Here is a 14053-nt window from a genome sequence, read left to right as displayed (position 1 = left end):
TTGGTCATCTTTTATAGAAGCCCGAAATTTAGTGCGGACTTCAATGTGAGATGCTTATAACAATTTCCACAACGAAACTTTGTCTCGAAACCTGGTAGAAAATCCAAAGAGATTCTGGTGGTATGTGACATATGTTAGCGGCAAGAAACAATCAATGCCTTCTCTGCGCGATAGCAGTGGAGATACTATCGAAGACAGTGCTGCCAAAGCAGAGTTACTGAACACAGCCTTCCGAAATGCCTTCACAAAAGAAGGCGAAGTAAATAGTCCAGAATTCGAATCGAGAACAGCTGCCAACATGAGTAAAGTAGAAGTAAATATTCTCGGAGTAGTGAAGTAACTTAAATCACTTAATAAAAGCACGTCTTCTGGTCCAGACTGTATACCAATTACGTTCCTTTCGGAGTATGCTGATGCATTAGCTTCATACTTAACAATCATATACAACCGTTCGCTCGACGAAAGATCCGTACCCGAAGACTGGAAAGTTGCACAGGTCACACCAATATTCAAGAAAGGTAGTAGGAGTAATCTACTAAATTACAGGCCCATATCGTTAACGTCGATATGTAGCAGGATTTTGGAACATATATTGTGTTCGAACATTATGAATTACCTCGAAGAAAACGATCTATAGACATACAGTCAACATGGGTTTAGAAAACATCGTTCCTGTGAAACACAACTAGCTCTTTATTCACATGAAGTGTTGAGTACTATTGACAAGGGATTTCAGATCGTTTCCGTATTTCTGGATTTCTGGAAGGCTTTTGACACAGTACCACACAAGCGGCTTGTAGTGAAACTGCGTGCTTACGGAATATCGTCTCAGTTATGTGACTGGATTTATGATTTCCTCTCAAAGAGGTCACAGTTCATAGTAATTGACGGAAAGTCATAGAGTAAAACAGAAGTGATTTCAGGCGTTCCCCGAGGTAGTGTTATAGGCCCTTTGCTGTTCCTTACCTATATAAACAATTTGGGAGACAATTTGAGTGGTCGTCTTCGGTTGTTTGCGGATGACTATGTCGTTTATCGACTAATAAAGTCATCAGAAGATCAAAACAAACTGCAAAACGATTTAGAAAAGATATCTGTATAATATGAAAAGTGGCAGTTTACCCTAAATAACGAAAAGTGTGAGATCATCCAGATGAGTGCTAAAAGGAACTCGTCAATCTTCGGTTACACGATAAATCAGTCTAATCTAAAAGCCGTAAATTCAACTAAATACCTAGGTATTACAATTTCGAACAACTTAAATTGGAAGGAACACATAGAAAAAGTAGTGGGCAAGGCTAACCAAAGACTGCGTTTTATTGGTAGGACACTTAGAAAACGTAACAGATCTACTAAGGAGACTGCCTACACTACGCTTATCCGTCCTCTTTTAGAATACTGCTGCGCAGCATGGAACCCTTACCAGATAGGACTGAGACAGTACATCGAAAAAGTTCAAAGAAAGGCAGCACGTTTTGTATTACGCGGAATATGGGAGAGAGTGTCACAGAAACGATACATGATTTGGGCTGGACATCATTAAAAGAAAGGCGTGTTTCGTTGCGACGGAATCTTCTCACGAAATTCCAATCACCAACTTTCTAGTCCGAATGCTAAAATATTTTGTTGACACCGACCTACATTGGGAGGAACGATCACCACTATAAATAAGGGAAGTCAGAGCTCGTACAGAAAGATATAGGTGTTCATTCTTTCTGCGCGCTATACAAGATTGGAATAATAGAGAACTGTAAAGGTGGTTAGATGAAACCTCTGCCAAGCACTTAATGTGATTTGCAGAGTATGCTTGTAGATGTAGACAACTCCCTGCTTGGAACGCACCCCTGTTGCAGACGCCATTTTGGAGCTACGTGTAGCACCTCCACCTCTAGGAACTCGCCTGAAGCGAGACTGTTCCACGATGTCCCACAAAAAACTCTGCATTTTTTCATCCAAAATTGGCCGTTGTTGTATTACCTATCGAGCGTCCCTCGTGTTTGGTTGATTCTGTTGATGCGACTATTTCGCGTTCAGCACTCTGATGAAAAAGTAAAGAAAATATTCACTTTGAACATGTAAATACGTTGAATTACTGGTCGTACTGACGTCTCCTGTTAACACAAACGTTTACAGACTAGCTAGCTGTAGATTGTAAGTTGTTCAATATAAACATTTGCGCATTGGCTCCAGCCGTCGAACTCCCCCTACCCTAATGTGCAGTGACATGTGCAATGGAGTCCACACAACTAAATGCGCTAAATATGGTCAGAACCAAGAACTTCAAGGAATCGAGAACTGTTCTTGAGAACCCAAAAGGAATCGAATATACACTCCTGGAAATTGAAATAAGAACACCGTGAATTCATTGTCCCAGGAAGGGGAAACTTTATTGACACATTCCTGGGGTCAGATACATCACATGATCACACTGACAGAACCACAGGCACATAGACACAGGCAACAGAGCATGCACAATGTCGGCACTAGTACAGTGTATATCCACCTTTCGCAGCAATGCAGGCTGCTATTCTCCCATGAAGACGATCGTAGAGATGCTGGATGTAGTCCTGTGGAACGGCTTGCCATGCCATTTCCACCTGGCGCCTCAGTTGGACCAGCGTTCGTGCTGGACGTGCAGACCGCGTGAGACGACGCTTCATCCAGTCCCAAACATGCTCAATGGGGGACAGATCCGGAGATCTTGCTGGCCAGGGTAGTTGACTTACACCTTCTAGAGCACGTTGGGTGGCACGGGATACATGCGGACGTGCATTGTCCTGTTGGAACAGCAAGTTCCCTTGCCGGTCTATGAATGGTAGAACGATGGGTTCGATGACGGTTTGGATGTACCGTGCACTATTCAGTGTCCCCTCGACGATCACCAGTGGTGTACGGCCAGTGTAGGAGATCGCTCCCCACACCATGATGCCGGGTGTTGGCCCTGTGTGCCTCGGTCGTATGCAGTCCTGATTGTGGCGCTCACCTGCACGGCGCCAAACACGCATACGACCATCATTGGCACCAAGGCAGAAGCGACTCTCATCGCTGAAGACGACACGTCTCCATTCGTCCCTCCATTCACGCCTGTCGCGACACCACTGGAAGCGGGCTGCACGATGTTGGGGCGTGAGCGGAAGACGGCCTAACGGTGTGCGGGACCGTAGCCCAGCTTCATGGAGACGGTTGCGAATGGTCCTCGCCGATACCCCAGGAGCAACAGTGTCCCTAATTTGCTGGGAAGTGGCGGTGCGGTCCCCTACGGCACTGCGTAGGATCCTACGGTCTTGGCGTGCATCCGTGCGTCGCTGCGGTCCGGTCCCAGGTCGACGGGCACGTGCACCTTCCGCCGACCACTGGCGACAACATCGATGTACTGTGGAGACCTCACGCCCCACGTGTTGAGCAATTCGGCGGTACGTCCACCCGGCCTCCCGCATGCCCACTATACGCCCTCGCTCAAAGTCCGTCAACTGCACATACGGTTCACGTCCACGCTGTCGCGGCATGCTACCAGTGTTAAAGACTGCGATGGAGCTCCGTATGCCACTGCAAACTGGCTGACACTGACGGCGGCGGTGCACAAATGCTGCGCAGCTAGCGCCATTCGACGGCCAACACCGCGGTTCCTGGTGTGTCCGCTGTGCCGTGCGTGTGATGATTGCTTGTACAGCCCTCTCGCAGTGTCCGGAGCAAGTATGGTGGGTCTGACACACCGGTGTCAATGTGTTCTTTTTTCCATTTCCAGGAGTGTATGTCCAAGAACCAAGAAGTGTAAAGGGGAGTGCAGATTTGATATTCAAAATCATGTGCTTGTGCTGCAGTTAAAAAATATGTTTGAACACTAATCTCGGCCGTTTTTGATACACATCAGCCTTTTCCCACTGCCACCTCAGCCCCTCGGCTCAAATAAGTGTTCTACGACGTTCTCATCGTACCTTACATCAGATGGTATGCAGTCTGGTTAAAATTGCTGCAAACCTTCCTCAGATGAGTAGAACAAAAATTCACAGATTCATTTCAACTTGCGCATTACTGCAATCTCAGATGTTACACGTTATTTCCATTACAACCAGTTTTCAATTATGAACACTACATGTATCAGAAATCTGATGGTTGATATTTATTCTGATAGCTGCACACAAAGGATGTGCTCAACAAGGTCGCATATTGCTGACGCTACCCAAATACCACAAACGGTTGCTTCAACGCTGACTTCCCACAATTGAACAAGCAGCGACACAACCACTAGACACTTCTGAGTGGCTTTTATTCGTATTTGCGGTGCACCCAGAGATTGTTGCCACTTCTTGTATCATTATTCCTTAAACAACTTCATTATTTTCATCACAACTTGTTTGCGAAACATTTTACCATTTTACTCTCTTGCATTTTCACAAAATAAGTTTTTAAAGTTAATGAAATATTTCGTTCCGTAATTCTATGATTTTGATGTTGCAAATATTTTGTTTGTTTCAAGACATATTTCAATTCAACGTAATAATTTGTTTCATAAGTTCCTGTATTAAAAGGCAGCAGGCACAAATAAAAGTCTGAGAACCGAAAGCTTTCATCCCATTTTGGTCAAAGGAAACATATACACAACAAAGAACTGAGAAGCAAGAAGTAAGAAAAGAGAACTGGGAAGCAATACGCAAAACTGGCAACTTCTGGATTATAATCATCATAAAACTTTTAAGACATTGATTCGTTTGCCCTATAGACAAAATAACATAAATGGAGGTTTAAACGAAATAAAGGATTGTGAATAAAATAAAACTCTAGCAAAATGACGAATAGAAATAACGAAGGCAATAATATGAAAGAAAATATGAAATGATAACATATAAAAAATAATGAAAATGAATGGATAAAGATTGCAAATGAAAAAAGAATGATATAAAGAAAAATGATTGCAAATAAAAATGTTAATATGATGATTAAACAATGCAGTAAACGATTAGAAATATAAATGAAGGAAGAGATTGTGAATAGAACACAACTCTAGCAAAATGAGGAATAGAAATAATGAACCCAATAACATGAACTAAATATAAAATGTTAATATATAAAAAAATAATTGAGATTACATGGACGAAGACTGCAAATGAAAACAGAGTGATACAAAAAAATTGAGCACAAATAAAAATGTTAATGTGACGGTTAAACAATGTGATAAAGGATCAGAAACGAAAAAAAAAATAGAATTCAAATCAATTAATGGAATAAAAATAATGATTAAAATCATTTCAATGAAAATTTAAAAATTTAAGTTTTAAAGCACTTTCCAAGATTCGAACTCACAACCTTTGGTACATCAGAAATGTATTTCAAGCATTACATTAACGCAGATACTTTGAACACAGTGTCAACTTAATTGTGCCGATACAAAATGCAAATAATTGTACGTTACCTGTGATTGCACCAGCAGCAGGTGTGTAAATGTTTGTGTCAACAATTTTTTGACACTACATGCAAGGACTGAAAACGGAGAACAGAAAGCCGTCCTGGAGAGCTGACTGGAATCTAGAAGTTGCCCACAGTACTTACTGCCTCAGTGCGGGGACGGTGCGCTCCTCGTAGGCCTCGTAGCTGTTCCTGGCGGGCAGCGCGGCGCCCGCAGACTTGTTGCGGCGTCGCTGCGAGCTACGCAGAGAGCCCGTGTGCAGCTGCAGGCTCTGCGTTTGGCTGTGGCTGTGGCTCAGCTGCATGTTTGTGGGCGACGACGACGGGCTCACCCGTGCTGCCGCTGGTGCCCCTGCGCAAACACACGCAAACTGGTCGGGTTTTCATCTCTACACTGGCTCAAATGGAGCACGCAAAAGCGGGAGGTAAAGCAGATTGTAGCCTGTAATTCATTGGTAGGATACTGCGAAAATACAATAAATCTACACATAAGACAGCCTGAAAAACTCCTGTACCACCTATCCTACAATTGAAGGCTGGAGGTCGAATGCAGTGCCAGAGAAGTGTCCTGTATATCAGAATACCTTCACTAGGTTTCACAGTGTGTAAGTTCCTTTGTTCGTGACATGAGGAACGCTAGATGTGTGGACCATGTCTGACTACATTGGTAAATACACTACTGGCCATTAAAATTGCTACACCATGAAGATGACGTGCTACCGATGCGAAATTTAACCGACAGGAAGAAGATGCTGAGATATGCAAATGATTAGCTTTTCAGAGCATTCGCACAAGGTTGGTGCCGATTGTGACACCTACAACATACTGACATGAGGAAAGTTTCCAACCGATTTCTCATACACAAACAGCAGCTGACCGGCGTTGCCGGGTGAAACGTTGTTGTGATGCCTCATATAAGGAGCAAAAATGCGTACCATCACGTTTCCGACTGCGATAAAGGTCGGATTGTAGCCTATCGCGATTGCGATTTATCGCATCGCAACATTTCTGTTCGCGTTGGTCGAGATCCAATGACTGTTAGCAGAATATGGAATCGGTGGGCTCAGAAGGGTAATATGGAACGCCATGCTGCATGCCAATGGCCTCGTATCACTAGCAGTCGAGATGACAAGCATCTTATCCGCATGGCTGTAACCGATCGTGCAGCCACGTCTCGATCCCTGAGTCAACAGATAGGGACGTTCACAAGACAACAGCCATCTGCACGAACAGTTCGACGACGTTTGCAGCAGCATGGACTATCAGCTTGGAGAATATCGCTGCGATTACCCTTGACGCTGCATCACAGACAGGAGTGCCTGCGATGGTGTACTCAACGACGAACCTGGGTGCACGAATGGCAAAACGTCATTTTTTCGGATGAATCCAGGTTCTGTTTACAGCATCATGATGGTCGCATCCGTGTTTGGCGACATCGCGGTGAACCCACATTGGAAGCGTGTATTCGTCATCGCCATACTGGTGTCTCACACAGCGTGATGGTATGGGGTGCCATTGGTTACACATCTCGGTCACCTCTTGTTCGCATTGACGGCACTTTGAACAGTGGACGTTACATTTCAGATGTGTTACGACCTGTCGCTCCACCCTTCATTCGATACCTGCGAAACCCTACATTTCAGCAGGATAATGCATGACCGCATGTTGCAGGTCCTGTACGGGCCTTTCGGGATACAGAAAACGTTCGACTGGTGCCCTGGCCAGCACATTCTCCAGATCTCTTGCCAATTGAAAACGTCTGGTCAATGGTGTCCGAGCAACTGGCTCGTCACAATACGACAGTCACTACTCTTGATGAACTGTGGTATCGTGTTTAAGCTGCATGGGCAGCTCTACCTATACACGCCATCCAAGCTCTGTTTGACTCAATGCCCAGGCATACCAAGGCCGTTATTACGGCCAGAGGTGGTTGTTCTGGGTACTGATTTCTCAGGATCTATGCACCCAAACTGCGTGAAAATGTAATCACACGTCAGTTCTAGTATGATATATTTGTCCAATGAATACCCGTTTATCGTCTGCATTTCTTCTTGGTGTAGCAATTTTAATGGCCAGTAGTGTATGTTACAAACCTCTTTCTCGTTCACTTTCCTACAAGCAATGAACAATACTAAATTTTACTTCATTTCAATTATTTATTTGACGTGAATCTTTTGTGTCTAGCGCTTTTGGATGGAAAAGAAAGACAAACTAGAAATACACACGACAATACTGAGATAAGAATTCGAGGAAAGTCAGATGTAACAATGGGACAGCTTGTAATATCCCCCCTCCTTCTTTGTTCCATCTATTGTCCACATTACACAATACCCAGTCCAAGTAATTAATAAACGAAGTTTTTCTTGTAGATTTGAGAGGAGCGAAGAATACAATAAACTTCCAAGTTTACTTACCTTGTCATGATTAGATGGCTCTAGATACAAAAAAGTTTTGTCTAGAGTAACATATAGAAGCGTGTGCCTGTCAACTTAAACTGAAGGAGGGCTCTTTTATAATTGTGACAGTATATAGGTCCCCTTCAGGAAACTTTCATTTATTCCTGGAAAACTTGGATGCCCTGTTGTGTTATCTGTGAGATAGGAGAAAGCAAATTATTATATGTGGGGACTTCAACGTCGATTCACTGAAAGAGTATAATAGGAAGAATGACCTGAAAGTCTTGCTCAGTTCTTTCAATTTGACATCTGTCATTACTTTTCCTACTCAGGTAGTAAAGGACAGCAGCACATCGATAGATAACACTTTTATAGACCAAGATATGACATAGCTCCATTCAGTAATTCAAAACTAACCTCCAAAGTTGTGCGTCCAATTAATGACTCAACAATTAGAAATTTTAGGGAAAATCTTCAGCAGTTAGAATGGGATGAGGTGTACAAGGAACCTGATGCTAATTTAAAATATAACTTATTTCTTGATACACTTGTAAGAGAATTTGAAAACTGTTTCCCCAAGAAAGTAGTTAAATCTAATTTAAGAAACCATGCAAAAAACCTTGGCTTACTAAAGGAATAAAAATATCTTGTAACCACAAAAGGGAACTGTGTCTAACAACAAGAAAGAGTAATGACCCAGAAACAGCCAAATATTATAAAAACTACTGTACTACACTAAGAAAGGTTATTAAAAAGTCCAGAAGCATGTGCATCATGTCTGAGATTAATACCTCTGATAAAAAAATCAAAACTATTTGGAATATTATTACAAGGGAGACAGGGCAACCAAGAGTACAGGATGACGGCATTACCATGAAAGCAAATGGAAACTTGACAAACAACAAGCTGGAAGTCGAAAACATTTTGAATAATCATTTTTTAAATGTTGTAGAGAAAATAGGATCTACATGTTCGTTAGAAGAAACAATGCAGTTAATGGAAGAGGCCTTACCCACACAATTTGATACAATTGAAATTCCACCCACCTCTCCTTCTGAAATTAGGAATATAATAAACTCTCTCAAGAATAAAAGCTCACATGGAATTGATGGCATTTCCAGCAGGATAATAAAAGCTTGTTCCCAAGAGATAAGTGGGATTCTTAGCTACATGCCATTGTTAAACCACTGCATAAAAAAGGGGATATATCTGATGTCAACAACTACCGCCCAATCTCTCTTCTGACTGCCTTATCCAAAATTCTTGGAAAAGTAATGTATTGATACAGTAGCTTCAAACCTTTTGTAAAAATAAAGTTTTAACAAAATGTCAGTTTGGCTTCCAGAAAGGTTTTTCAATAGAAAATGCTATATATACTTTCACTAATGAAATATTAATGCTTTGAGTAACCGGACGTCACCCGTTGGGATTTTTTGTCATCTCTCAAAGGCTTTTGATTGTGTAAATCATAGAATACTTCTAGATAAGCTTAAGTACTGTGGTATGAATGGAACAGCGCTAAAACGGTTTAAATCATACCTAACTGGAAGAGCGCAGAGAGTTGAAATAAGCAATTCACATAATATGCAAAAAACTGGTGATTTCTCAAACTGGGGAACAATCAAGAATAGGGTGCCGCAAGGTTCAGTCTTGGGTCCTCTGCAGTTCTTAATATATATTAATGACTTGCCATTCTATTTTCATGAAGATGCAAAGCTGGTACTTTTTGCCGATGATACAAGTATAGCTATCACCTCCAACAGACAAGAATTAACTGATGAAATTGTAAATGATATTTTTCAGAAAATCATTAAGTGGTTCTCTGAAAATTGGCTCTCATTAAATCATGACAAAACACAGTATATACAGTTCCACACAATAAATAGAATGACACCATTAATAAATATAGACTTCAATCAGAAACCGGTAGCCAAGGTAGAAATTCAAAATTTCTAGGTGTATGCATTGATGAGGTGTTGAACTGGAAAAAACACACTGAGGATCTGCTGAAACGTTTGAGTTCAGCTACTTGTGCTATTAGGGTCATTGAAAATTTTGGCGATATACATCTCAGTAAATCAGCTTACCACGTCTATTTTCATTCTCTGCTTTTGTATGGCATGATATTCTGGGGTAACTCATCACTGAGTAAAAGAGTGTTAATTGCACAAAGTGTGTAATCAGAATAATTGCTGGAGCTCATCCAAGATCATCCTGCAGACACTTTTTTAAAGAGCTAGGGATCTTCACTGTAGCCTCACAATATATATATATATATATATATATATATATATATATATATATATATATATATATATATATATATATTCACTTATGAAATTTGTTATTAACAATCTGAATGAATTCAAAAGTAATAGCAGTGTGCATGGCTACAACACTAGGAGAAAGAAAAATCTTCACTACTTGAGGTTAAATCTAACTTTGGCTCAGAAGGGGGTAAATTATGCTGCCACAAAAGTCTTTGGTCACTTACCTAATAGCATCAAAAGTCTGACAGATGGCCATATAGCATTTAAAAGGAAATATAAAATATTTCTGAATGGCAACTGCTTCTACGCATTTGATGAATTTTTGGATATAGTAAGTGGGTAATTTCCCCACCCCTCACAAAAAAAAATTAAGTGTCATGTAATATTTTGCGTAATGTAGTATCTTGTATAGACATCTTTTATTAACCTGACACGTTCCACATCATTACGAAGTGTCGTATTCATGATCTATGGAACAAGTACTAATCTAATCTAGTTCTTCTAGTCTAGGGGTCTGAGTCTTGAAGTTGAAAATCTAACATCAGGTCCTCACCGTTTGTTTGAACTAAATAAATAGGAAGATTGTTGTAGAATTTTTTACGTAAATATATTTTCCACTGTTTTTCTCACATTTTAGTACATAATACGGTATTTTGATTTTTCACATTAAGTTGTTTGCACCTTTTATACAAAAATACGTCTGATCACATCAGAGGCAAGCTTACAACTCTCACATCCTGCGGAAATAACAATATTCCACATAGGGTTTACAATTCTCCTTAACAATTGTATTCCTACTAGTTTTCGTTATATTATTAATTTAGATTATTATTTCATAAATGAATCCAGAAATAAACATAGTAAACAGTACAAGATTGCGTAATTAATAACAGAAATTTTAAATGTGCAAATAATTCGTAATTTCAAATGTTTCTTAAAGAATGATTTTAACTGTACATTCAGAACTAGTAGTTATCGATTATAACATCGGAACTAAAATATCTTATAAAGTAATTCCTTCTCATAAATTTTAGCTTTAAATATAACGTACTGTGTACAAAATTATATGAAAGTTTTAGAAAAGCAACTGAGATAATACTGACCTGTCCAAAATTCGAAAAAAAAAATAATATTGGTATCTACAATTACTGTTGAGGAAAAGTAGTGCTAGAGGAGGATGTTCCGTTACAAGCTTTTGCTCAAAAAGAACCACCATAACATGATGTAAACTGAAATCGTTAGGATTTAACTGCGTATTGTGAAGCATAACGAAATAAAACAAAATATCGTGTAAATTTAAGGTTCATCCCGGGAAATATTCGTCACCTTTCACTGACCGGCAATTTAAGCGCTGGAAAAAAAAGGGCAGGAGGAGGCTCTGTTAGCCATGGTCAATTTTCTTGAAGTGAAATACAGGGAATTTTATTCCTGATTGTGTCAGTGATATCAACACTGTGTTCTTTGTTAGTGTTCAGAAATAAGTGAGGTGATCCTATGTGCATTCAGTGATTCCTCGGAAATCGGGACTTGGCATTTAAATATTAACCTAAATTTTCATTTTCGAACCTATTATGCTTCTGCAACACTTTCTTTGACAGACGTTACAAAAGCTGTGAAACTATCATAATTAACATTCCCTTGACTAAAATGATCTATAATGAGAAACTCTTACGGTTTTTTCTTGATTTCTTACATTTTGACGTTTTGCACCTTGAGCGTTCCCCTTTTCCAGTCTACAGGTGTGACCTACAACCTCAATCCAGCCTCGCCTTACGGCAAGACACTTATATGAGCAGTTGTGCAATGTCAAATAGCAAAGAAAGGGGGCCTAAGTTAATTAAATTCAGATTTATATTTGTACAGAATGTCGATCCTCTCGTTACAATTACTAGTCTTATCCACTTCATTTCTTAACATTAATTTTATTTCTATGTCTGTGTAACTTTGCATCAGATTTCCCAGTCAAATAAATATTGAAGACTGAAGATACTATCGTATCCAAATTCCTTACCTACCGCTGAACAGTATGGGAGCACCTGATCTATGATACAATAATCATGAGAGAACTTAATAATTTCTCCAAAACTGCGACAACTGTTAGAATCCGCTGAAAATTTGAATGGCGCCTTCGTCTTAAAAGAGGTGCGTCGATGCAGAAAACATTCTCCTTCACGTCGGTTGGCAGCTAGACAGGATGGGAAATGAAGGCTTTACCTGCTTCTAGGCCCCATGCTCTGTGTGTGCACATCGGTGATCGCACGGTCGGAAGACACCAACAATTATCGCATTCGGCTCCAGGCAGTTGCCGCCTAGACTCACGTTAGTGGGTCGCTAGTCATTAACTTCGACAGAGACGCGCAGTGACACCTTCGATGAAGCTCCGCTGTTTTAACACTGCGTGAGCAACCGTTTTGAGTAGGAAATTTTTAGCAGGCTGCTGAATCCAGCAGACCACCTTCACCATCCCCCACCCCTCTCCTTTTGTCACCTCGCCTGAACTCTCTCTGACATCCTGTAACTACTGCCTGCTTCGTAATTTATTGACAGAGCTTGTATCCTTTTAAATTTCAGTGTTTTGCCAATAGCTGTCTGCAGTGAATTCTTGGTTGTTCCCAAACTTTTGTGAAGCTGTTTTCGGCAATGTGAAAGTTCTTTGCTTTAATATACGAATATTTTAATGATAACTTCTTTCTTGTGTTTTATGAGCCCTGTTCTACTCCTCAGTTTCGTAATTACTCACTCTGAAGAGTACAACCCTCTTGCGAGTTTGATTACCCTATGCAGTTAGGACTAAGACTAGAAATCTTAATTGGTTTTACCAAGAAGAGGGCGCTACATGGAGACATTCCCTCTTCTCACTTGATTCACTCTGTCCAATTCAGTTAGACAATATTGATCATAACTGTGGGTCCTGTACCAAATACGTAGAACTAACACTTTTTTCTGACCTTCTTCCAACTATATCTACACCTTTCGTGATTACTCTGCACATAACATTTACGTGTGTGACTGAGGATTCATAGGACCACTTTCAGACGGTTTCTCTACATTTTAAAATGTGAAACAATCGTGATGAAGTTAAGCATCAAAGGTGGGTCTAAAGCGAGATATTCGGATGCTTTCACAGACCGACTACGTCAGGAGCTATAGCGGCAGAGCGCTTCAGAGAGAATTCGCAGAATTTCGTGAATAAATTACCCGATTACGCTTTTGTAACAGGGGAAGACTTTAACTTACCAGCTGTAGAATGGGAAAATGATGGGATCAAAACTGGTGCCAGAGTGACATTCTCAAAGTCGTGTCTTGGAATTGCTTAGAGGAGATAGAGAACCAACTCTTGAAGGCAATGTCTACACCCTGTAGCAACAAACAAATCTGAACTTTTCGAAACAGTTAACGCTGAACAAAGTTTTAAGGAATGAGAAAGACCCACTATGGTTTAACAACTGCGTTGGAAAGTTTCTGAGAATGAGAGCAATGAGAGAAGGGTCCAGTCGGTTTCAAAGTAAAATTTTGTCAACTGATCTTAGTGACAACCCTAGGACGTTTCGCTCCTACATAGCTTCAGCAGACGGATTGAAATCAATCTATTTAGTCACTCAGTGACTGTACTGGCGTCAAAACAGAAGATGGCAGAAGGCCGAAATACTGAATTTGGTCTTCCAGACTGTTTCACTGCGAAAAATAGTAACGCAGTCCGTCCTTTGAAACGCAACACAGACGGCGAAATGACAGATATTGAAATGAGTGATTGTGGAACAGAAAAACAATTACCATAGCTGTAGAGGAAATGCAACTGGACCAGATGAGATATCTATAAGGTTCTACAGAGACAATACGAAGGGACTTGCTCCCATTCTAGAAGCAGTATATAGTAGATAGCTGGAGCAACGAAGGGTACTTAGTGACAGGAAAAAAAGCGCAGGTCGTTCCTGTTTTCAAGAAGGGCCGTAGCACAGATGCACACAATTACAGACCTATATC

General features: G+C 40.6%; 1 protein-coding gene across 1 annotated transcript in view; it reads right to left on the bottom strand.

Moving 5' to 3' along the window:
* Positions 1-14053, bottom strand: part of LOC126092709 (centrosomal protein of 104 kDa) — a 466825-nt gene that overhangs the window by 109738 nt on the left and 343034 nt on the right. The window contains exon 8 of the mRNA XM_049908432.1: positions 5548-5755. Coding sequence (XP_049764389.1) covers positions 5548-5755 — 208 coding nt within the window. The remainder of the gene's footprint in view (positions 1-5547; positions 5756-14053) is intronic.

The sequence above is a fragment of the Schistocerca cancellata genome, chromosome 7, assembly GCF_023864275.1.
Source record: "Schistocerca cancellata isolate TAMUIC-IGC-003103 chromosome 7, iqSchCanc2.1, whole genome shotgun sequence".
Classification (NCBI taxonomy): domain Eukaryota; kingdom Metazoa; phylum Arthropoda; class Insecta; order Orthoptera; family Acrididae; genus Schistocerca; species Schistocerca cancellata.
The sequence above is the reverse complement of the archived record's forward strand: the minus strand, read 5'-3'. Positions and strand labels throughout refer to the sequence as shown.